This window comes from Amphiprion ocellaris, chromosome 22 (assembly GCF_022539595.1).
Source record: "Amphiprion ocellaris isolate individual 3 ecotype Okinawa chromosome 22, ASM2253959v1, whole genome shotgun sequence".
NCBI lineage: Eukaryota > Metazoa > Chordata > Actinopteri > Pomacentridae > Amphiprion > Amphiprion ocellaris.
The window spans coordinates 22906784-22931505 of NC_072787.1; the positions used below are offsets into that span (position 1 = coordinate 22906784).

The 24722-nt window shown below is 37.3% G+C and overlaps 1 protein-coding gene across 1 annotated transcript; it reads right to left on the minus strand.

The window, feature by feature from the left end:
* Positions 1-815: 815 nt before the first annotated feature.
* LOC111584116 (uncharacterized) lies at positions 816-23685 on the minus strand. The gene is made up of 13 exons (XM_055007345.1): positions 23439-23685; positions 20717-21028; positions 17107-17373; positions 15775-16059; positions 14333-14436; positions 14055-14083; positions 9961-9992; positions 2812-3126; positions 2235-2501; positions 1865-2155; positions 1635-1739; positions 1500-1545; positions 816-1129 (listed from the first exon to the last, which is right to left on the minus strand). The coding sequence occupies exons 1-13, from the start codon at positions 23503-23505 to the stop codon at positions 1105-1107; spliced, it is 2145 nt and encodes a 714-aa protein (XP_054863320.1). The 5' UTR covers positions 23506-23685; the 3' UTR covers positions 816-1104.
* Between the last annotated feature and the right edge of the window lie 1037 nt (positions 23686-24722).

Genomic DNA, 24722 nt, shown 5'->3' on the forward strand with positions numbered 1-24722 from the left:
TCTCCAAAGCTGTAACAACTGTTGCATAGTTGGGTGGTAGGCTCCCTAGGAGAGTGACAATCTGGTCCTCTTCCTTAATCACAGAACCTATTGCACTTAGCTGATCAGTAAGCTCTTTCATTCTTTTCAAATGATCATTAAGATTTTCTCCTTCTTTCATTTCACATCGGAAGTACTTTTTTTTCAGAAACAGCTTGTTAGCAACAGTGTCTCTTTCAAATTGCGCTTTTAATGTCTCCCATGCTTCCTTGGTGGTCTAACAGCTTGTAATCAAGTATAACTGGGGTGTACTCACATTTAGCACCAACACTGAAAATGCTTTTTCCTTCTTTCTTTCAAACTCTGCTCGAGTGTTAGCATTAGCATCTGCAGCTAGCTGTTCCGTCTCTTGTACCATATCCCACAGTCCTTCTGCTTTCAGTAGATGTTCCAACTGGGGGCAGTGGTGGCGCAACGGTTAAGTGTCTGGACTACTGATCAGAAGTTCAAACCCCGATGTGGCCACTGTTGGGCCCTTGAGCAAGGCCCTTAACCCTTCCTGCTCCAGGGGTGCTGTACTGTTGCTGACCCTGCGCTCTGACTCCCCCAACTGGGGAGACATGCGAAAATCAGAATTTCCCCTCGTGGGATTAATAAGGGATAATAAAATAAAAAAATAAAATAAAATAAAATAAATTTCCAAGTTGCCCAGTTCTCAGGTCCGCTCAGCTTGTCAATAAACAGTTTATCTTCCATTGTGAATCCCACAACACTGTTTTAGACGCACAAAATCCGTGTTTAGCAGCCTGTTTCCAGCGACCTCTGGGCCCATAACCTGTCGTTTCACATCGTTTTTTATTATATACATCTTTTTTCACAATTGCGCCACCAGAGGGCAGCAACATACATACAATTCACAGTCTTAAAGCTCTGCTTCAATATTTCTGTTCAAACTCACAAACCCTTCAAATTTAGTCCTTCGGTTATTTGTGCAAAGGTTCATTTTTCTTGAACCCCTTTTGTTTATAGTTCTTCTCCAGAATTTGTTCAAGCTCACATCAGTACAGACAAACCTCATAGTTCCAAACTGGAGTGAAATTCATCTGATGGACGTTTAACTGTTGTTCAGGTGTCTTCAAAGTTAGTAGACCTGCAAATAGAATTAAATAAAATTTAACACCACAAACATATAAAGATAGCAACCAAAACAGTTCCCTTAATTCTTCTTCTTCAGTGTGAAGAACAACATGAATCTTGACATCAACCATGATTCCTCCATCTGATTTTCTATTTTGTCTTTACTTCACTGACTTTAATATTTTCATTTCATGGATGTTGAACTGAGATCATCATCGTAGCTGATACAACAAACCATGTTGTTGGACATAACTGATGGAAATGAGACTGAAACATCCCAGAAAACTACCTTCACGACAGCGGTTTTCTCCTTTAACATGTTGCCTCATATACTGTAGTTCATACAGAGCAGCAGACAAGTTTAATGCGAAACATCTACTTACATGGTTTCTGCACCGCTTGATCTTCTTGTGCCGTTTTCTTGTTGACCTGAGAAGTGTTAAGAGTCCAGAAATCATCATCAGAACAAACTACTTACAACAAATCAATACCAAAGTGAAGGAAGAACATATTCTTACCTTTTTTCTTTTTATAGTACAGTAACAGACCGACTGCTGCTGCTGTTAAAACCAAAACAGCTCCGATCACTCCACCTATGATTCCTCCAACATTGACTGAATTCCCTGAAATATAAGAAGATCCAGTTAACATTCTGTCCCTGGAAGCTTCATGGTGGAGTTTTGTGACCTTTGATGTTTGCAGGTCAAACACATATTCCAGATAATCGGAGTAACTTTTGCTGTTTTACCTCCACTTATCTTCACAGAGGTGTCAGTTATCAGCATCTCCTCAGCATTACTGAGTTCACAGGTGTAGATTCCCTCCTGCTCTGAAGATAAGTCCTGCAGTGTGATGTCTCCTGACTTTGACACATCCTTCACCTGCTGCCTCCACTCCTCTGAGACTGTGGATCTGCCATCAGTCCTGCTCTGGTTCAGGATCATCTGAAGGTGGTTGAATCTCCAAACGAGGTCTGAGGAGGAAAAGTTTGAGGCAGCGCAGCTGATGATTGTTTCAGTTGTTGATCCATTGATAGGAGCTGAAATGATAGAAGACAAAAACACAAGAATGAAGAAAGTAAATGATATCTGAGTGGATTGTTGAGATGTTTTCCTCACCGAGTTTCCTCCAAGCAGCTCTCTTCCTGTTTGTTGGAGTGCTGACGGTGCAGATGTGGACCAGATCAGTATCACTGTGTGAGAGGATCAGAGAACTACTGATGCTGTAAAGCTGCATTTCATTCTGCTGGACTGTGGGTGTGTTGTGGGGGTCCATGTTGGATGGAGGTGTGGTAGACCAGGTGAGCTCAGGTTCAGGGTAGATCCCCTCTGAGCTGCAGGTGATCCTGTTTTCTACCTGCTGGATGTTGATTTTATGGACTGGAGCTGCAAAAGAGGAAAAAGTAAGATCTTTGATGTTCATTCAACAATATATTTGATGCTTTTCTTTGGGAAATACACGACCAGTCAAAAGTTTGGACACACCTTCTCATTCAATGTTTTTATTTCGTTATTTTATGCATTGTAGATTAATACTGAAGACATCAAAATGATAAAAGAATACATATGGAATTATGTTGTAAACAAAAAAGTGTTTGAATGAGAAGGTGTGTCCAAACTTTTGACTGGTGGTGTATGTTACACAATAATTACAAAGAACTCAGGTGTTTGCTGTGTTAGTTGATGGTTCTCATACCGTCCACTTTTACATTGATAAAAGAATCCTTGTTTCCATTGATGGTGCTGATGAAGCACTGATATCTGCCTTCATCCTGAACCTTCACTCCTGTCAGCTGCAGTGAGGCGTTTCCTCTGGGGATCTGGGCCTTGAACAGTGACGTCCTGTTTCTGTAGATATGGTGCTGATTTTGAAGCTGGTCTTGGTTGTCGTAGTACGAGTGGACACCAAGTCCTGCTTCCAAATGAGTCCAGTGGATGACGACTTGAGGAGCGATCTGGAAGCTGCACGGTAAGATGCATCTCTCCGTAAAAACGCAGGACACCTCAGTATCTGCAACATCAGGTAAAGACCATGTTAGTGAGAGACTCAGACCTGCATCAGAAACACACTTAGATTGAGTTGTGCAGCTTTTGTCCCGCCTGTTACTGAGAAATAATAATTACAACTAAACAATACACAGTAAATGAAAATGACAAGACAATAAAACCAACAATTCTGTAAACATGAGTTTCATGTTTTCAGGTCTTTCAATCTCCATTTTCTGATTCCTGAAACTTCAAGAAGTTTAGATTCATAAATATTTCTGGGACCTGAGGCTGTCAAGAGACAATAAAATCAGTAACCAATAAGTGTTTAACTGGTGGAATATTTGTAATGCTTTGTTAGATATACATGAGTAGAATTTCAGTATTACTCTTATTTTATCATTTAATAAGTTCTCTTGAATGTAAAGATAAATAGCAACCAGTATGTAAATCAACATGATCAGGGTTTTTATGTGATTTGCTAAATGTTGGTTTTTCCTTTGATTTGTTGACGGCAGGAAACATACAAAATATAGTCAGATTCATCTTGTCATGGTCCACTGTGTTGGATTTAAGGATCTGTTAGCAGAAATGGAATCAAACAGCCCTAATTCCTGTTAAAATAATAATCTAATGTCATCATTTGTTTTTCTTTATGAGGAGAAACTGTCCCAGATTGATTTCTGCCATTTGTTTCTGTCCCACCTCTGTATGTCCTCAACTACTCTGTTCAGTCTCATAACCTGTAAATTTATAAATACACTTTCTCTGCCAGAAATTACTCCCACATTCATACCTTCTAGAAACTGGTTTTGATATTGTATGAATGAACCATCCCCAATCTGTTCCCTACTGCTCCCTTTCTACGAGTTCAGACACGAACAGACAAACTGCTAATGAGACCAACTGTTTAAAACTGAGACTGTAGCAAGGAAACATCAGTTAATTCAATCAATTCTGTTTGTTTGCATGTCAGCACGAAACAAACTGTGTCCTGTAGATCAAATTTTAAATTAATAATGTTGTCAGTTTTCACTCACCTCCTGTGCAAACAGTCAGAATCCACAGAAACTTCACCAGAAACACAGAAACCTTCATCTTGATCATATTTCTGCACATTTTCATGCTGCAGACCAGATCTGGATGGAAAAGACTGAAGTTCTTTCAGCCATCAAGGTGTTCGGTAGGCAGGAATCTTTTCAGCCCGGTGCCGTCCTGCAGCACGTGGGGAGAGAAGTGGATGCATCGGGAAGTTCAAGGCTCCAGAAGGAGGAGGGGAAATCTTCAGAGGAGGTGGTGTCTATTTTAATAATCCTGATTTGTTATCTGCTGTGACATGAGATCTGAGCCGACTTCTTTTTATTTGTCAACAGAGAAACTGACACTAAAATGACAATCAGACCTTTAGTGATTGATGTTTCTTTTTTATTAAGACTTTTTGACATTTTCTGTACTGTCAAGGTTAAAATCAAAGTAGTAAAAAGTTTCTTCACTTCAGCATCAATGTAATATTCACATTATTATGCATCAGTGAGTTTGATGCGATGATATAATTTACCTGCTGCATAACGTGCACATTAAAAAAAAAGGAGACTGGAAACATTTCTGGCTTTTCACCAACATCCAAAGTTCACAGAGAGAAAAACACACAAATTCCATCATGTTTCTCTACTCTCTGAGTGCTGCTGAATGTGATCAAAGGTTTGTTCTGAGGAACAAGTTCAACATCACCAGACTTTCTTTGTTTTAGCTGCTTTCACAAAACCTCAACCTCCAGTCAGAGACACTGATGATGATGAAGACAGCCAGTAAAATGTTTGGGAGACAGAAGAGAGTCAAGGAGCTCAGTGCATGATGGGAAATCTCCCAGCAGTCTGAGCCTTCAGCAGGACTCCCTCCTTCCTCCAGGTCTTCAGTCACCTGTGATCAACAACCAATCAGCTGCTGAGGATTTCTTTACTTCCACATTCGTGTGTTTTCTTGGGAAGACGAGCCTGTTTCTGTCTCCTGCTGCTTCAACCCACCTGTGAGGTTTTTTTTTGTACTTTAATGCACCATGTCGCCCAGCAGTCTGAGCATTCAGCAGCATCACTGAGATGTTCAGGGTCACCTGAGCAGCTCCAACTATGAGATTCATCAAAGAGGAAAGTTTGAAGTTTGATCTTAAAGTAGAGATGGGATTTGCTTCCTGAAACCAAACTGGGAGCTGATAACTGATTACTGCATTTATTCAACAGCTTTCGTTGGTTTTCACGTGTTTCAGCTTCTAAAATGTGAATAAAAGCAGCCAACATTATTAAGGAGCAGTTAAAATGAGCTCCACCTCCATTAACTCCAACATTAAAGTCCATCCTACATTGTAATAATCAATAAGAGCAGAAGGAGAAACTGACAGGATCCGTTCTGCATCAGCACTCTGAATCACTGGCATCCTTCTGCACTTGAGCTCAACTCATGTTTTGAATGTAGGACTTGAACTGAGAACAGAGTTTCAAAGTTAAAATTAGACTTTGTTTCTTGGAAAAGTTTCACAGACTGGAAATATTTAGTGTTTGCCATAAAGTGATGTGAAGCTCAGATGTGTGGACAGACAAAAACCGCCTCCTAAATTAACATTAAAATTGAGAGAATGTTGTCAAATCTGGCAACCCAGTGGAGAAACGTGACGTCTGCGCAGGCGCACTGAGCTCAGCTAACGGCGGCGTCTGGAAGCTTCTACGGAGAGACGGCGGGAGGAAAAGAAGGAGGACTAGAACATGGGGCCGCTTTTTGGAGGAGAAATTAAGGAGGCTGAGGTGAGGAAGATGGTTTTTTATTCCAGGAAGGTTCAGTAAAGTTTGACTGAGACAACCTGGACTCATTGAGGAGGATTTATGACGAGCTAGCTAGCTAACGGCCGGAAATAAGCGTTAGCTCCGTTAGCTAGGTTAGCATCCTGCTAGCTAAGGTGTTTTCAGTGAACTGGACTGTGCAGCTGTTTGTGGAGCTGAACGTTGAATTTTAGGACACAGAGTCAACATGTGTTTTAGTCATTGTAGCTGTTAGTTAACTGAACTCACAGTAAACTTAGTTAGTCAGCAGGTTTATAACCAGGAGGACTCAGGATAAACCTTGTGCTGCTGAATCACCAGTGAAAGCTTCTTTTGTCAACGCTGGTTAAAATACACTTGAAATAAATGAATAAAACCATATCCGGCTGGAAAGGTAAGAAGTGGGACTTACGTAAGTCTGACACTGCTAAAATAATGAGAAACTCTCCACAATCAGCTACATAAGCAGTTTTATTATGATTATTGTAACCTTAACCTTAATATTTAAGTTGGTCATGTTATATATATTGTATATTTAGACAGCATTATATGGTCTTTTGCAGGATTGGTAATGTTGTAGGGTCTTTATATTTAGTTTAGCCGATAAATAGGTATTTACATAATATTGTGAAGTGTGAGGCTCTGAAAATTAATCTCAAAGTAAGATTTTATTTGACCAGTATGAAATAGTGATTATTTCCTCATAATGAAAATGCTGTTTTACTTTTTCATCTTTTTGAAAATCCTTGATATCCATGAGGGACGTCTCTGAAGTCCTGCTCTGACACTTCCACATATTACAGAAAAAGTTTTTATCTTTTGTTCGGACTAATGAATCATCCTCCATCTTCCTAAAATTCTTTCAGTTCTGTTTAAATATTACAAAAATCACCATCAACCGAGAACAGACCTGAAATGAAAACTGACTGTGTGTAGAGTTCAGGATTTATGGTGCTGGGCTTCTTCCTCTGCTTCACCCTCCACATTCTGAAATCTGATATTTTACATAAAGTGCACTTGAGAGGATCAAAAAGCTTTAAAAAAAATGACAGCAGATAAAGGATTTCTGGCTTTTCACCAACATTCAAAGTTCACAGAGAAAAACACAGGAGTTCAGTCATGTTGGTTTGACAGCGAAGTGGTTGTTAAAGCTTCAGGAGCTGCTGATTTAAGAAGAGGCCAGCAGCAGGGGGTGCTGTTGGGGGGATTTCCTTTAGCCTTCAGTGTGTTCAGCACGTTAGAGAAACTGATATTAAAATAGGGAACAGACCATCTGTGATCTGTGTTCAGGGTCCAACGTCCGTTTTACGTGAACTCTCAGGTTCATCAGATCAGCTTACTGCTGCATAGAAATCAGCTGAGTAGACCTGTTCCTCCCAGATGCACAAATACAATTTAAACACTGACAGAAGCTAAACTGTATTTTTCTTTTCATAGTTATTGATCTTAATTTCAATTTTAATCATTTCATGGTGTCAAAGTCTCTGAAATTCCAGTTAAAACACAATGAGACATTCAAACTCTAAATCAGACTAATGGCATAATGAATGCCAACAGCACTTTAAAGTCCTGCCTTTAAGATGATAATGTAAAAATATTTAGGTGAGATTATCTTTGACTGTCTCCCTGAGGAGAATTTTGTTTTGGACATTGAAGAGAATCCAGCCGTCATTTTGTGTCTGTTTGTGTTCTCTCCATGCCTCTTTGTAGGCGTTTTGTGTCTCTTGCATTTGTTTTGCATCTAGTTTTGATCATTTGTTGTCCCATTCTAGTTGTTTTGTGTCACTTCGTTGTCATTTTGTGTCTCTTTACAGTTGATTTGTGTTTTTTGTGGTTGACTTGTGGGCCATTTTGAGGTTTTGTGATCATTTTGTGTCTCTTTGTGGTAATTTTTCAGAACTTTTCCAGCTAAGTCAACACTTTAAAAAAAAGCTGATGAAGTTCGTAGAGTCAACAGTGAAGTGTTTGACTGAATAAATGAGTGATGGAATTGCAGCGTCCTCTGCGGGACACAAACTGAAATAACTTGTAGTAGTTTTTCCAAGAATGTTTTTATTTATAATAATGAAGTGATAATACAAATAGTAGAGGTCATGGACTCTTAGAATCATTGTGTTTTGTCAGCATGAAAATATGATATAAAGCAGGACTTCAGAATATTGTGAAATCAAATGAAGTCTGATAATGCAGTATTAATACTGGTAATCATGAAAATAGATACTCTTGATTGTATTGTAATTGTATTGTATCTGGACAGTAACAACTGAATTTCTTTGTAGTCTGTAGCGAGGAAACCTAATAGCTCAGTCGTGCTACAACACGTGTGGAATGAATTGAAAAAACGGAAGTTCAAGTCTGCTGATTTCAGAGGAGGTGGTGTCTACTTTTTATAAAAATGATGTTAACCTCCACATCAAGTGACATCTTTGTGGTTATTTGTGATAAACTGACACTGACATGAAATCATGCTTAAACTAGTGTTTTAAATTCCTTTTATATCAACAGACTGCATCCTTTCTGACATTTAATGTGCTGTAAAGCTTATAAGTTTCAGACTTTCCAACATTGTTTGAAGGAGGTAAAAGTTGCTCCACATCTGCATAAAAGTGATGTACATGTTAATGCATCAGTATTAAGTTTAGTACAGTTTTATACATTCTGAAATCACAACGTGCACTGGAGACACTAAAAAGGATAAAAACTGAAATCTGAGAGCAGATGAGAGATTTCTGGCTTTTCACCAACATCTAAAGTTCACAGAGAAAAACACAAATTCAGACAGTTTTTTATAATCCAAGTGCAGAAGTTTGGGACTGAACCATCTCAGTTGATGTTATCTTTATGAAACACAGAAGAACAGCAGAAATCAGATTTTTAAAGGTGAAAGACGTGAATTTTTTTTTTAAAGATCTCAAATAATATTAAACTCCGAGGCTTTCAGTAGATTTTGAAGAAGAAATAAAACAGTTCATGTATGTTTAAAAGACAGATCTCTAAATGAAAACTCCTGTTTTTCTTGCAGCTGATAAATGAAAATCAACAAACAAATTCTGATCCAACAAACCAGTTATTCCTCCACTGCTGTAAAAGACTATTAAAAACACAGAATTAATCCACAGTGTTTGTTCATTCCAGAGAATATGAGCTCTATAATTTATTTTCCTTCAGTTCCACACACTGACAACACTGATCTTTTTCTCCCTTTAACTCTTTGAGCGCCCCTGCAGGACAGAAACTGGAAACGCATGTTGTCACAGCTGCTTCATGTCTCTGACAAATTTTGTACACATAAAATAAAGTTACAGAAGAAAAAAATATTTTTAATCAAATTCAAGTTACTATAAGTGCAAGTAAAAGCAGTTAGGTAGCAGTCAGATACAAGGAAAATACTAAATTATGGTACAATGGATGAACATTACATAAACGAATTAGGTTCTTTCATATTTTTAATTATAGGTTTGACAAAAGTTTCGCGATGCGTCGGATCTCCGCACACCGCATCGAATTTGCATAAAGTAGAAATCGAGTCTACTTAATGCAAATGAGCTGTGACTCGCTACAGCACAGCTTATTTCACGCCTTGAATGCTTTCAGAAATACTTTTCGCTGAAGTGTTTTTGAAATAAAAGAGAAAGTTTGCGGCCAAGCTGCTATGTTTGTCTGACGCATCTGCCGGACTTTTCAAGCTGACAGTTGAAGCTCAAGCGCTATCATGTGACCATGTTGAGGCCCGCTAGTGACCGCCCACCATGCATGCGATTTTCAGATGCGCCACGTTTACGTGCGGGAAAAATGCATCTAGTGCACACATACCATTAGATAGAACATAAAGCAGGTGTATGTTGTAGTTTGGATCTGTTTTGTCAGTCAGATCCACCACTCACTGCCTACAGCTGGTTTCAAAATACAAGGTCACAGCTAAATTTCACAAAACAGTGAATGCTGTCACAGTGGCCACGTTTATCTTTCCACAAAAATGACAAAAAGACTGACTTCAACTCTAAATACTGTTTGTTTTTGCTCTTACCTGCAGTGGTCGAAGTTCTCACCTGACTGGAAGTGAAACCACAGCTGGATGGTGCTACAACAAGAAGCTCAGAAAAACAACAGGTCTGTCTCATGCAAAGGTCCCACTTTCTTTTTTTGCCTAGATATTCTTTATTTATATAAAGAGGTAGAATATCAATTGAGCTTTGAGCTTCATTTGAAATCAACGGACAGTTCATTTGTCTCTTGTACATTCTTGAAGACCTTCATCCAAGAGGCTTCTTCAGTCCTAACTGACTGATGGAGAGTTTCAGAGTTTTATCGTGAATGACCCATTCAGATCAGGACTTACATTCCTCACGGTGTGAAATGTTGCAAAACCCAAGTGGTTACACAACAAGTGATCATGCTGGTGGAGCTGCCAGTTTACACAACAAAAGCCATGAATCTAGCAAATCAGGTGTGACTCAGTTGATGATGGCCAAACTTTCTGGGGAGAGAGTTTATCACCATACCACTCACTCTTCTTGGATGAGAAATGTCTTCAAGAACCTACAAGAGAAATCCAGTTGATTTCTACTGAAGCTCCTACGATTACCACTACCTGGATGACTGAGAATCTACATAGAAATAATATTTGTCTTATGCAATGAAAATCTACAGTATACAGAACAGAGGAGTCCAAAGTTCGTAATTAAAATGTCCTTTAAAGTCTTTATAGCCTTTTTAAATGTCCTCCTATTAGAGTCAAATCGGATAAATATCTTTAACCAATTAACCAATTATTTCATAGTTTTTCCTGTGAAATAGAAACAATATTTTTTATGTAAAAACCAGTCAAAGACATCAGAATATTGCCAGCAACATGGCACTAAGACAGCAGAACGAAACAGTATTAGCTAGACAACTTTATCCAAGCACTTAATACAGTTTAAAAGTATAAAACAATTAATGACTGTCATTTACTGTATATTTTACTCATACAGATGATTTTTTTGCATTGATGCAGGTTTCGTCTAAGCACTAAGCACTTAATTTTCTGCATTAATTCATGCCTTTTCCATGTTAACTCATAGTGGTAATGTCTATTTATTTAGAGGACATATCTCCTGCATCCTCCCTGAAATCTACACCATAGAAGTCTAAACATCTATAGTGCTTAAAAGTTATATTAAAAGCAACTTCCACATACTGGAATATATTATTTTTTTTTTTCCATCATATCAAACCTGAATATGGCCTTTTGGACTCGTTCTAACAGTTTTTATGTAAATATTTACTGTAAGTAAACACTGACCACATTCTTTCATTCCTGCTTCAGCTGCTGATAAGTTTGTTCCTTCTGAGGAACTGTGTCAACCTTTTAAACACAAAACCTTTTCATACCCTTGTGAATAAATTCAAAATATGTTGTACAAATTATGGCTACACATCAACAAGTTTTAATAAATATGATTTTATTCATGTGTTTTTGTTCGTTTGTTTTATTATTTGATATATTTTTGGGTATTTATACAGCACCAAAGACAATTCACCATTGCCAAAATGCAAAGAACTGAGAATAAAAATAGCAGTTAATTTGTTTTTTAATCTAATCAAACATAACAGACATTTTTGTTCATCAAATGATCATAAATAACAAAAAAAGCACAAATTCTATCAGGTAAGTGCCTGTAGTCACCTTGTAAAGGTTCATTCTGCAAGAAGAAAATCCCTGTATAGATAACAGATATATCTAACAGAAAGATTAGTGTTCTGGGCCTGTATAGTCTTAAGCTGCTCCAAATATTGTTTCTTTTTTTTTGTTAATGTTTCTGCTGGATGTTGCAACAGGTCAGTGAAACAATGCAAGATGTATTTCTGAGTGTCAGTAGTTTCATGTTTAGACTGCCAGCATGTGCAGTTTTATTGCATGGCTCAGTTTTCATGCAGTAGATCAAAAATACAGCATAAAGGGAGGGTTTGACAGGTAATAAATCAGTGATTGTGTTGCCTTCAGTACATGATGGTACTCTTAGATCAGAGACCAGCAGAGAAGCTAAGCAAAGAACTGTTTTTAGTCTGATTTTAAAAAGTGCAAGTGTATGCAGTATTTAGAATATTTTTCTGGCTTTACCGTACCATTAGAAGGGGAACTGAACCTTTCACTTTGCTCCCTTCAGGACCCCTAGTAGTGTTATCTCAACAAATGCAGCATTTTTAAGTCAGTTTTTGTGTCACTTTGCAGTTTTGACAGCCACAAAATTTGTACAGACCCCCTCCGTAGATGTTTGCTTGCAACTCGAAATTTGTATCAAGGGAGTAAAGTCAAGACTTAACACTTCGTTTCCACACAGCTTTGTTTGTGTTTGTTGGTTCACTGCAGCCATTAAAAATACAAACTAATCAGTTTTATCATCCAGTTTCGTTGATTATGTGCATAAAATATTACAGCCATAAAACCAGGACCAGTGGTGGGAAACAGATCTGTGAAATGTTTAGTATCAGGACGTATGAACCACTAATCACTACGCGGCTAGCATGTGTTAAACAAGTTAACTAGCTTACTGTCAATATAGAAAAGCTGCTGAATAGCCTGTTAGCCTGTTAGCTAGCTAGTATTTCCAAGCTCCAGGACCTTTGGTGGAGTCTCTCTCCGAAATTCACTGCTGAAGTTCAAATTTTTAAATTAGTTAAATTCTGGACAGTAAAAAAAGCGTAAATAAAGGAGGTTCTCATAGGAATGAATGAAGTTTATCTAACTGTGTACAGAGCTATGTGGAAACGAGGTATAAGACACACCAAGGCCTTCTTTAAAAGAGACATAACAGTCAAAATCACATATAAACTCCATACAAATATACACTGTAATTCAAGACAGCAAAGAACAAAAGTACCTTCATTTTCACCGTAGTGCATAAAATCATGGTCTCCTTAAATTTCAAGGATTAACAGCATCATAGAGTTTTATCCGTTAACGCACCTTAAATATCTGTACCAAAAATTTCACGCATTTAGGTGTTTCCATTCAAAATAGTGTGTTTTTTAACAGTAAAACGACAATAGAAAAATATTTTTTTGTGTAATGCATGTTGCATGACTTTGTCTGTTTTTTTGCTAAATGGTTCTTTATCATTTTCTCCAAGGAGATGAGGTAGAGGAGGAACCACATTCTGCACTTCATATGCCACAGAACTTCACTGTCGAGTGCAAAGCGTGCATGTCCTTCATTAATCGGTCTGGATAAGAATATCTGTCAAATGGCTCCAATACACAGAACCGACGGTCCTCTCTACTCACAGTCCCATCCAGCTGAAGTCCAGCTGATCGTCACACTTTCAGGTTTGGTGTCATTAATGCTTCAGTTCCCAGTGAAACAGTTCATTTGTCTCCAGTTCTGTTTATGCGTAAACATGCCCTCATGTTTGGTGTCACCAGAGCTGTGGGCTGTAATGCTGTCATTATTTTTTCATATTTGAAAATTGTCTTCAACTCTGCAAAAAGAAAACACTATTCAGTCCTGAAAGCACTCAAAACAGACACGTGCAAATATTGTCTGAAATGCACATTGCTTTACAAACTTTAAAGTCACAACAAATATCACCTTTGTTTTAGTTTAGGCGCAGACAATAAAAAACGAGGGAAAACACAAAAAGGGAGGACATAAAAACACACAAGGAAAGGAAATTGATTGCAAACGCAATGATAAAATTTGATACTATTTCTACGTAAATATCTGATTTCCCTTCTTTACTATATTTTATTGTTTTGTTGTCCCTGTGCAGGTATGGGAGAGAACAACCACAGAACAATGAATACATGAAACAATACAAAACTTAAAAGTTCATTTGTTTGAGATAATAATAATAAAACAAAATAAATATAATACATAAACACTTATCATTGGTTGTGACAGTTTTGTGCTGGGTGAAAACCTTGTGGCTGGTTTTAACGCCACAAAGCGCCATTAATACATATGCTAAATGAAATGGGTCCCACAGTAGACTCTTGAGGGACTGCTTGTGCATTTTTAGCTGGTAAATTAATTAATTTTAACATTTTAGCATTGCTCACGCACAAAACAAATTTGAATTGAACAGATGTGCTCATGATATAAGATATGTTTACCTCAGAGTGCATCTTGTAGAATCACTCTATGTCCCTGCTACACGGTCACGCAGACTCCTGTTGGGGGACATGTTTATGCTGTTGGGGCAAAGAAAAATTTGTAGTCAGTTCAGTGTTTTCAACATCTTTAGAGAACTATGACTGCCTTTAAGTGCTGGATTAATTGTGATTTATTGGTTTATTTCCACTCAGGTGACCAAAAATTGTAGTTCAAATAAAATTAAATGAATATAAACTAAAACATTGAAGCATATTTATAATAATCAACCATCATAACACACGATAAAGCAAAAATAGTAATTTTTACAGTTATCTGGTTATTTTTACCTTGGGTCGTTTACAGCAGAACACAAATATTGAAACTGCAGTCACAATTACTCCAGCCATCACTAACACTCCTACAACAATGCCTACGGCATGAGGTTTTGTCTCTGCAACAGAAAAAGAGTCAGTGAATTAAACTTCTGAGTAATATTGCATTTTACAGCCTGCTTTTGCTTCATACACATTTATGATGCTGGTAGAGATTATGGAGCGTGAAGTCTGACTAGAGCAGCAACAGAAATTTGTGGCATTCCTAATAAGAAATCAACAGTGGCAAAATTATAAAAATTGAGATAAAACACACATTTTCATTTTAAGCGACTATTGTGGTTCCATTTTCTCAAGGATAATACACATTTCTGTTTAATAAATGGTTGGAAATAACAGGAAAAAGCCAAGATTTCTGTCAAATAACAAACTCATTACCTTTACTGAGAGCCGATTGATCTTATGGTTGTTTCATAGTCAGTGTGTTTGATAATGAAAATAAAGGACTTTGAGAATATCACATAATAATAACAACTGGCTGCCACATATTAACTGTTGAAAGACAGCAAAATGTTACCCACTCTATGCTGTCATCTATTCAAAAAGGAGAAAAAAACCTTTTACACTCATGTCATCACAAAACCAACTCTCTGCTTCACTGTCAGAACTGTGCATTCACTGTGACAGTCGATAGATCGATAGATAGATAGATAGATAGATAGATAGATAGATAGATAGATAGATAGATAGATAGATAGATAGATAGATACTTTATTAATTCTGAGGGAAGTTCAAGACTGGCAAACTGGCAAAAACTAGCAGCCACGTGTTACCCGTTGAGTCTGTTTAAAAACAACAAAATGTTGCTACATGCTGTCGTGTAGATCATCTATTCACACAGGAGCAAGAAAACTGCAACTAGATATTTTATATCGATATTGGCTCCATCACACTCCCAACTCTACTTAAACTGTGCTTCACTGTCAGAACTATGCATTCCCTGTGGTAGTCATGACCTGCATTTGCGACTGAAAACCTGTCCAAACTTTCGTTCAAAATTGGTACACAACCTTCAGAATTAAAAGAAAGTCCCAAAATCTCTAATACTGTTACAGTGAAATATGTTGCATCAGTTCTGGTGGAGTTTCGACTCTACAAATGACAGGCACAACAGAGTGGAAGAAAAAATTGTACCTAAACCTTACTTGCTGCTTATCGGTCGACCCTGTTATTTCCAGATGTTCTCTAAATGCCTTATATGCAGGCTATACTAGATGCTAGCTGGACACAGAGAAGCCTCTAGTCTCCACTCACTTACTTTCTGCAGCAGCTTAGACAGCCGCTTGACTGAGAACTACTTTGAAAAGTGTGAAATAACACTTATAATAGTGTGATATAAACCCAAATATTAGCAGTTTCCACTCAGAGAGACTTTCCTAACTTGGACTTGATCTTACCTTCTTTAAGTTTAAGAATAGTGCTTGATGTCACCTCAGCATCACTGAGTTCACAGGTGTATATTCCCTCCTGATCTGAAGATACGTTCTTCAGTGTGATGTCTCCTGAGTCTGAGACATCCTTCACCTGCTGCCTCCACCCCTCTGAGACTGTGTAACTGCTACTAGTCCTTTTCCAGTCCACGATAGTCTGACTGTGGTTGAATCTCCAGATGAGGTCCATCTGAGGAGTTTTTGAGGTACCGCAGGTGAGTTTTGTTTCAGAGCTTGATCCACTAGAAGATGCTGAAATTATAAGCACATATGAAAATGAAGAATATTTTGATACAGACCTGTTGCCAGACTCAAACAAATGTGAAAATCGTCTCCTATAATGATTAAAGGATTTTGTAGGTTTCATAGTGCCTGCAATTTCTGGCACCAAAAACAAACTGTCAAATAAATGAAAGTCACCATTTTATAAAATTACATGACATCGTTTTCTGTATTTAAAATCAGTTTTCTGTCCTTAATTCTAATTGAGATCATGTGAATTTCTTGGCTTTTTAATGTTACCGAAGGATATTTCATGTTAAGTAGATTGTCCTTGGTTATAGATATACACTGATGAAATCACATTTGTTCAGGTATCTCTCATTTCACAAAGAAATCAATATAAAGTTCCTTATTTTTCTGTTAATTCTCACTAATGGTAACTAATTTTAGAAATTTGTTACAATATTAAACAACTCACATGGGACTAATATTACACAGATCTTATGTAATGTAAAAAGTGTCCCCTTAATGTTTATGAGGCACAGTCACATGGAATAGGCAAATTTACTGACATTATTTGCAACAATTATTAACTGGCTGCCGCATATTAACTGCTGAGTCTGCTGTAAGACAGAAAAATGTTCCTTACTGTACGCTGTCATGCAGATCATGTATTGAAACGGGAGAAAGAAACCTTTTATACCCATGCAGCCCCATATCATCCCATTGCCAATTCTGTGCTCCACTGTCGGGGCTATGCAATCACTGTGGTAGTCTGGCCCGAATTTGCAACCAAAAAGCTGCCTACATTTTTAATTTTCTCAGTATTACGCTTGAATTTCACAATATTTAATTGGGTTTGAATTCATCATCTATCAAATAAAAAGTAAATATTTGTTTAATTACCCTTTATATAGAAAGTTATTGAAAGAAATGGAGATTTCAGTTAGATTAATGTTTTTTTTTCCATCAGATACTGATATTCACAGTTTGTTTTTGTAATTTTACAGACATTGTTGTGTGTTTCAAAAATATAGGGAAAAAAATCTGTAGTATAGGTCATCTTAAAATACGTACTTGTTTTAGACAGAGTGGCTATCCTCCTGTTCGTTGAGGTGCTGACAGTGCAGCTGTAGACCACATCAGCATCACTATCTGAGAGGACCAGAGAACTACTGATGCTGTAAAGCTGCATTTCATTCTGCTGGACTGTGGGTGTGTTGTCGGGGTTCATGTTGGATGGAGGTGTGGTGGACCAGGTGAGCTTAGGTTCAGGGTAGATCCCCTCTGAGCTGCAGGTGATGTTGTTTCCTGCCAGCTGAATGTTGACTTTACGGACTGGAGCTTTAAAAAATAAAGAAATTGTAAGAACATTGTTTTTTGATGCAGTAATGTAGACAAACATGGTTGCATCTTTGATACTTAGGAATTATTCAACACTGCATCACCTTACAGTAAGTGTTTTAGCTCCACGTTGATCGGTAAAGCTATCAGTATATATCTACTATACTTACAACAGGTTCCACACTTGGAACTCAATGCAACAGAGATCAGAACACCTTTCATTACTGACACTCAAATAATTGATTTTTAAATTAGCACAGTCAGTCCTCTTCGTCATGCAGGATCATAAATATGGAGTGAGTGGATTGTTTTATAGTCACTCTTTGCTGGAGTGGTGGTGTTGCTCTACCTTCCTTTATAATACCACAAGAAATCAATGTACTTTTCCAGGTCACAGTTTTGACTTAGTTCTCACATGGTTATCATGCTGGAATATTTCTTTTCTGCCAATCTTCTGCAGGCTGAAGGCCATTTGTCAGCCAGTATTTTGGTTTATCTACAGATGTTCATTGTGCATCTATAAATGTCATCTCCTCAACGCCTTTTGCTATCATGCTGCTTCTTACCCTCACACTCCCACCTCCGTGCTTCACTGTAAGGACTGTGCATTCACCATGGTATTCCTGATCAGGTAAACATACTGGACTTCATCTGTGCTGAACAACTTTATTTTGGTCTCATCTGACCAAAAAAGGTGCCTACATCACGACTCGTTTCATGTTCTTTAGCAAAGTTTCATCTTGTTGTTTAGTGCTAAAAAGAATCAAGCTTGATGGTTTAAACTGTTCTTCACTCTGTTGAAGTTTCACAGAAACTTCCATTGATAACTCTTGTGCTAAGTCTGAAGCACGTCTGTGTTTTTTTAGAGCTAGACTGTGAAAATAGTTCACCGTCTGTGCTGTCATTTTAGTAGGACGACTGCAGCTCTGATTAGTGGTACCACAGCTTCTTCTGTACCTCCGGATTATTACTGCGACTGTGTTTCCAGTGATTTTTAACCAGCAGCTAATCTTCCTGGATACTTTTCCATCTTTGTAAAGTCTCACAGATTCTATAGTTCCCTATCAATTCTTTTCCATGTGGAGTTATGATGCAAACATGCAGATAGACACAGTCCATAGGCCTAAAACTGAAAAAGTTTTACTGTTTAAGGCTCATTTTAGAACCATGTTCATGTAGTTAAGCTGACTGGAATTGGTAGGTGGTTTTCTAAGTTCTGTGTCAATGATTACAGCTTTTTTGTTGTTACTGTTCATCTTAAAATTATACACTTGTTGAGAGGTCATTCAGTGTTCAATTACGCCATTTAAATTGCTCTTTGGTGTACTCACCTCTGTTGTGTGGTGAGAAAACAATGCTGGGTAAATGATTTTTATGACTCACAGAAGGTGGGGTGAGATTTGCACTTTAGTCATGATTATAATGAACTTCCTTGTTATATTCCTTGCATGGAGGCCATATCAGTTGGCTCTTTCCTGGGAGTGGAATCTTATCAAAGTCTGTGTTCTGTAGCTGATAGAGTTCAACCCACCGTAACGTGAGGAAGCAAAGGCACATCGAGAACTAAACTGATTCAAGCTCTACTTAAAAACCCTCCAGGTTTTCCTCCTGAAATGTTGTTGGCTTAGTTTTTGTAAAATTCTTGTTCATTGAAGCTATGAGAAAGTTTTCAGAGGACCACCACTTTTAAGCACTTTGATGTGCAGTCATGTCACTGAGTAACTTAGCAACCAGACAGGTAACCACCTACTTATCAAATACTTCAGGGCACATATTGTCGTAACACTTATCAATACCTTAAAATGTTGGTGTTTACTGTTAGTTTCATTGTTACATTCCTGTTTGCTCAGCCTCTTGGTAATGTCAGCACTTTTTGTTATTCTTCCGTTGTTTAATAGCAAAGGTTGAACATTGTAATGTGAGTAACTTCCTGCATGACTTAGAGTCAAACATGTCAGGAATGAAGTTCTTCAGGTTTCAGTGGATCGTGGCCTCTTTCACTTTGTCTGAATAGGTATCAGGTGTGGATTCTGACCTGATGTGAAGTTATTTACTGCTAGCTATAAACTGCTGATAAGTGTGTAAATTATCAACCACATATTCATAAAATTTGACTTCATGTGATTGGCAAAACTTCCGGTTGGAGCAGCTCATGATTTCTGTAATGTTTGTGGAAATACAATTACTTCTGTCAAAATAACTGACTTTAAGAAATGACAATTAAAGTTGATGTAATATTGATTAGGGATGCAGCTAATGATTAATTGGATTGTTGATTAATCTGTTGATTATTGTGTCAGTCAATTAGCTGTTTTGTTTAAATGACCAATGTCTTGTTTTGTCCACAACCCAAAAATACTCAGTTTACTGTCATTAAGGAGGAAAGAAACCAGAAAATATTCACCTTTACGAAGCTGCAATCACAGAATTTGGACATTTTCTTTCTAAAAAATGTACTTTAACAACTTTTTTCTTGGTGATTAGCCTAATAGTTGACAAATAATCGATTAATTCTTACAGTTTTACAGCCGATGCTAGACAGTTATTTGTTTTGTACAGATAAAGGTGCTAACTGGAACCAAGGATGGTTCTTTGCAGTGATGTCATTGAAGAACCTTTTTGCTAATGGTCTTTTGTGACGCTTTTTGGGGGTTCTTTAAAGAACTGTTTAAGGAAATGTTTTTGAAGGAACTCTTTCCAAATGGTTCTTTATGGACCCACCTGGTTCTGTATTGATAGTAGGACTTGAGTAATATTTCTTTTTAAAAAAAAAAAAAAAAAAAAAAAAAAAATCAAGTGTAAGAATTTGCATTGTCAGGTCCCTTCCGCTAGAACAAATTTAATATTTGTATTATCTTTTTGGAAACTGTTGGCCATTTCTCACAGTTTTCTGATGTTTTATTGGCCAAATGATTAATTCATAATGAAAGTAATTGTTAGTTGCAGCCCTAATTTTATACTGCCACCAAACCAAGTGACTCCGGTGAAAATAAAAAAACCTTATTGCTTTACATAAATATCATATACAATATTTCACTATCATGTGTAATATAGTTTTAGAATCATTGCCAGTATTACTTCTTGCTTATTAATAATTTTCTATTCTAGTCCTATTTTAACTGACTAGTCTTATTGTCATTAATGTATCGTACTTACATCTCATTGCCTTTCTGTTAGGCACTGCTTTGATTCTCTGCAATGTCATTTTTGAAGAACCATTCCCGAAATGAAGAGGTTCCTGAACTGCCACTTTGAAGAAACTAAGCTTTCTGAAGAACCATTTAAGGACCTTTATATTTCTGAGAGTGGTGTAAGAATGTGTATAATGTTGTGTTTCTCATACCTTCCACTTTTAGGTTGATAAATGACTCCTTATTTTTGCTGATGGTGCTGGTGTAGCATTTATATCTGCCCTCATCTTGAAGTGTCACCCCTGTCAGCTGCAGTGAGGCGTTTCCTTTGGCGATTTGGTCGTTGAACAGTGACGTTCTGCCACTAAAGCGCTGGTCCTGGAGTCCGAACTGGTCTTTGTTGTGGTAGTACGAGTGGACCTGAATGTTTCCAGGCAGAATCCAGTGGATGACGACTTCGTCACCAACCTCAAAAGTGCACGGTAAGATGCACTGCTCCTTTACATCACAGACGTGCTCAACATCTGTAAAACATTGGTAAAGAAACATCCAGTAAGCTTCAGTTAATGAAAAACTGCCGTCAGAAACAAGTGAGGAGCTTTAAATTCACTCACCGACAGTAATAATTTGTCTTTTTTTGAAAAACATGCAACATGATCTGAGAAAAAACAGGCCTTTTTTGACATATATAACTGTGTGTGATCTGCATAAAGCTGGATAATACATCATATTGCCAATTGTAATGGGACCTGATTCCAGAATAATGAATAATAATAAACATTGGGTTGTGCCTACATATATTTTATGTGTTCAGATGTCACTACAAGTACTAAGACAGCACTCAGAGTGGCCACGCCGTTAAATATGCACAACTTTCAGCCTTAATACAATTTAAAAGGGTGATTTATGTAAAAATTCTCCTCGCACAGTTGTCATGAATAGTGAATTGGTCCATGTAGCCCCAAAGCATTTTCTGTACCAGGCTGTAAACATGTTTATTTTTCCTGTAAAATTGGACATCTTAACATGGAAGTCTATGGGGACGGACTCCCTTTTGGAATCGGCCTCGAGTGGCCATTTGGGAACTGCAGCTTAATTTTTCATCCCCAGAAACTGCTGCCATGTACAATGTCCAAAATACTTAAAAAACCCTAAAATATAATAAACAAAAAATACTAAATATGTATTGTATGTAAGTTTATATTCATGACATTAAATCAGGGTCCACCATCACCACAATATATTTGCTGCAAGGTGCAAATCAGACTGGTTAAATTAAATCCAAGCTATAGCTCACTTTCTACTATTTTTACTATTATTGATTTAAGTATAAAATAAAATGGATGCAAAACAAGCCTTTTTGTCTGTGTGTGTGTGTGTGTGTGTGTGTGTGTGTGTGTGTGTTAGATTCATAAATGAATAACAACATAACAAATTGTTCTTCATATTCCAATCTTGGGTTCTTATATTGAATAAAAGAATGATCCACAAGTTATTTAAGACTTTTACATTTTAAGGGTAGTAAAGTTAAAGGTGTAACTTCTTGTTTAATCTGAGTGTTGTATTTTCATTTTCAGTAACAAGGAAATGACAACATTCATTGTAGGTGTTGGAATGAATTCCAGCAGGTTTTACAAGATTTCAGGCGTTCTCAACAAAGCTCTTAATCTTCTTTCGACTTCATAACACTTCCATTGTGCTACTTCACTTCTTCACATTTTGGCTGTTGTTAAAAGTGCTCTTTATATGCCAGTAAAAGGGAAAATTAATATTTTACTATGGATTTTGCCATGTGAAGGGTCAAAGTCACTGATAATAAACAAACACAGTTGTGTCAAGCTGTACTTTGTCAGCTGACTTGTTGCATAGTTTCAGTTTAAATGCCTGTGCTAAATCCTTTAAATATTTTCTCCCCTCCCTCAGGTGAATGTCATTTTGCTTGTAGTAGACCCAACAGCAGTTATTCAGTAAAATCTCTTTTATAGGCTCAAAGTGCCACAGATGGAGGTAAATTCTCCTCCACTATATTAAGGCTGAGGCTAAACTATACACGTTTTCCTTTGAAGTTACAGTAAAATGCTGGCAGCTGTGGTATTTTACTGTGTGTACATACTTCCCCCTTATGTTAAAATACAGGTAATAACCAATAAATATTAATTTACTGTCAAAACTAAGAAAACTGTAAACATCTACAACAAAAATCGGTATTTTTACAAACAGTAATTTGTTCTGTCACAGTGTTTGACCATAATATTACATGGTTTTCCTGTATTTAAATATGCTAAAGATGGAATTATTTTACAGACATTTGTTATGTTCACTGTTTTGAAACATTAAAATATTCCACCATTTTTAACATATTTTTCTGACATCCTTGCCGCCAGATTTTTAGTTTTTACAACACAAGCAAGGATTTAGTTAGGAGACAACAACCTGCGTAAGTGCCATAAAACAAGTTTTAATCTCATTTTTTACAGTGTAGAATGTGATTTACTGTTCTGTCTGTAACTTGTCTTTCCAATAATAGACTGTATTTATATTGTGTTGTGTGGTAATAATAGACTGTATTTATATTGTGTTGTGTTGTAATCAACTCTGACTGTAGTAACTGTAGTAAATACACCTTGTTTTTCTGTAAACTGCAGAAGTATACCGTAAATAATAATGTCTCTTTAATCTTGGATTCAGAACCACAACCAGGTGTAGTATGTAGTATAGGTTTTAGAAGCCAAAAAAATAAATAAAAATCAACTTTTAAATGTCACAATAATGTTCTTAGGTACCCAACACAAACCACTAGCTCACACTGTCAGTTTTTACAGTGGTACAGTGTAGTAATGAACCAAAAATAACACAGTATACCAAGTTCAGACGAGTTTGTGATTCATGCTCAGACTGCAAGAAGTACAGAAAAACTGTAAGAGACTCTCTCACCTCCTCTGCTAGAAGTCCACAAGAAGTTCAGGACCAAAAAACACACAGAAAACTGATTGACCGCCATCGTCCTGGTAGGGTTTCTCTGTCACTACTTGCTTTTTAATGACAAACACAAAAATAGATGTTGGCCAAACCAAACCCGCCTTACCGGCCTGATTGGTTACAGCCTTGATAGAATGTGACCTTGACAACTAGACAGCTCTGAGTCTGTGAAAATCAGGAGAATGAATACTGACAAAGTTGCACAACAGAAGTAACATATTAACCAAAATCACAAGGGTTAATAAGTTCCAATAAGTTCCAGCTGCATGTTGTTACTGAATAATATAAAGGACTTTCTGTGTGAGTTTTGTAAATCTAGCACAAAATCTGGGACTGTTTGCTGCCACTTGTCTGCAGAGAGAGTGACCTGCAGGCTGCAGCCACACGATAGTCTATTTAAAGACCTTACAGCAGCTGTTGGCTTCTGCAGTGCAACAAGTACACAGAAACACTCAACACAGTATGAGCAATATACAGGTAGCCAGTCATATATTAGCAGCACACTGCACACATCCACATATAGCAGGTGAATTATGTACAAGGCTTTAGGAAAAGCTGTGAAGTCTGACACTTGTAGCGCTCTCTGCAGGATGGCACTGGAAGAGCATATTTGCTAGTGTACGTCCTGTAATAAAAGACGTGAGGATGGCGGAGTAGAACAGAAAGACAAGTTGGGGCTTTTTCCTGATTTTTTTTTTTTTAAAGCTGCCAAGTATGTTAAAGTCCAGACAATTCCAAAGAGCTTCAATAGGAGGCGACTGGACTTTTCTTGTTGTTTCTTGAGGATGTTTCATCTTTTGTCCAAAATTTCTTTAGTTCTAACTTACTGATGGGTAGTCCCGGGTATATTGTCATGATCTTGGGGTTTGTTCTGTTTATTTCCTGTTTTATTTTGACATTTTCTGTCCATCTTGATTTATTTCAGACATGTCACACTCTCATAAAGACAAAAGAGTCAAAACACACACAAACAAAACATGCAACCAAACCAAATCCAGAACCTAAAATAATGTCTAAAAAAGACAAGGATGAAGTTTAACTTACTACCTCCTACCGGCTACATGTCTGTATAGCTCATATCTTACTGTTTCCTGTTTACATCAATCCTTAAACCTTTGTACCTCTTTAGAAACCCTAATTTAAATAATTTAAAAGTCTGTGGTGGTTTTACTTCTTCCGTTTGTCTGTTTCCCTCCCCTTTCGATTGCACTAATCAGTTTCACCTGTACATAATGTATG

What these genes read in the sequence shown, in the direction of transcription:
- LOC111584116 (XM_055007345.1), bottom strand. Translation starts at nt 23,505, where the DNA reads ATGGCGGTCAATCAGTTTTCTGTGTGTTTTTTGGTCCTGAACTTCTTG. An exon ending in TATCAACCTAAAAGTGGAAG is followed by an intron (nt 17,374 to 20,716) that starts GTATGAGAAACA and finishes TATTTTTTAAAG; the next exon opens with CTCCAGTCCGTAAAGTCAAC. An exon ending in AGCTGCTTGGAGGAAACTCG is followed by an intron (nt 2,156 to 2,234) that starts GTGAGGAAAACA and finishes CTATCATTTCAG; the next exon opens with CTCCTATCAATGGATCAACA.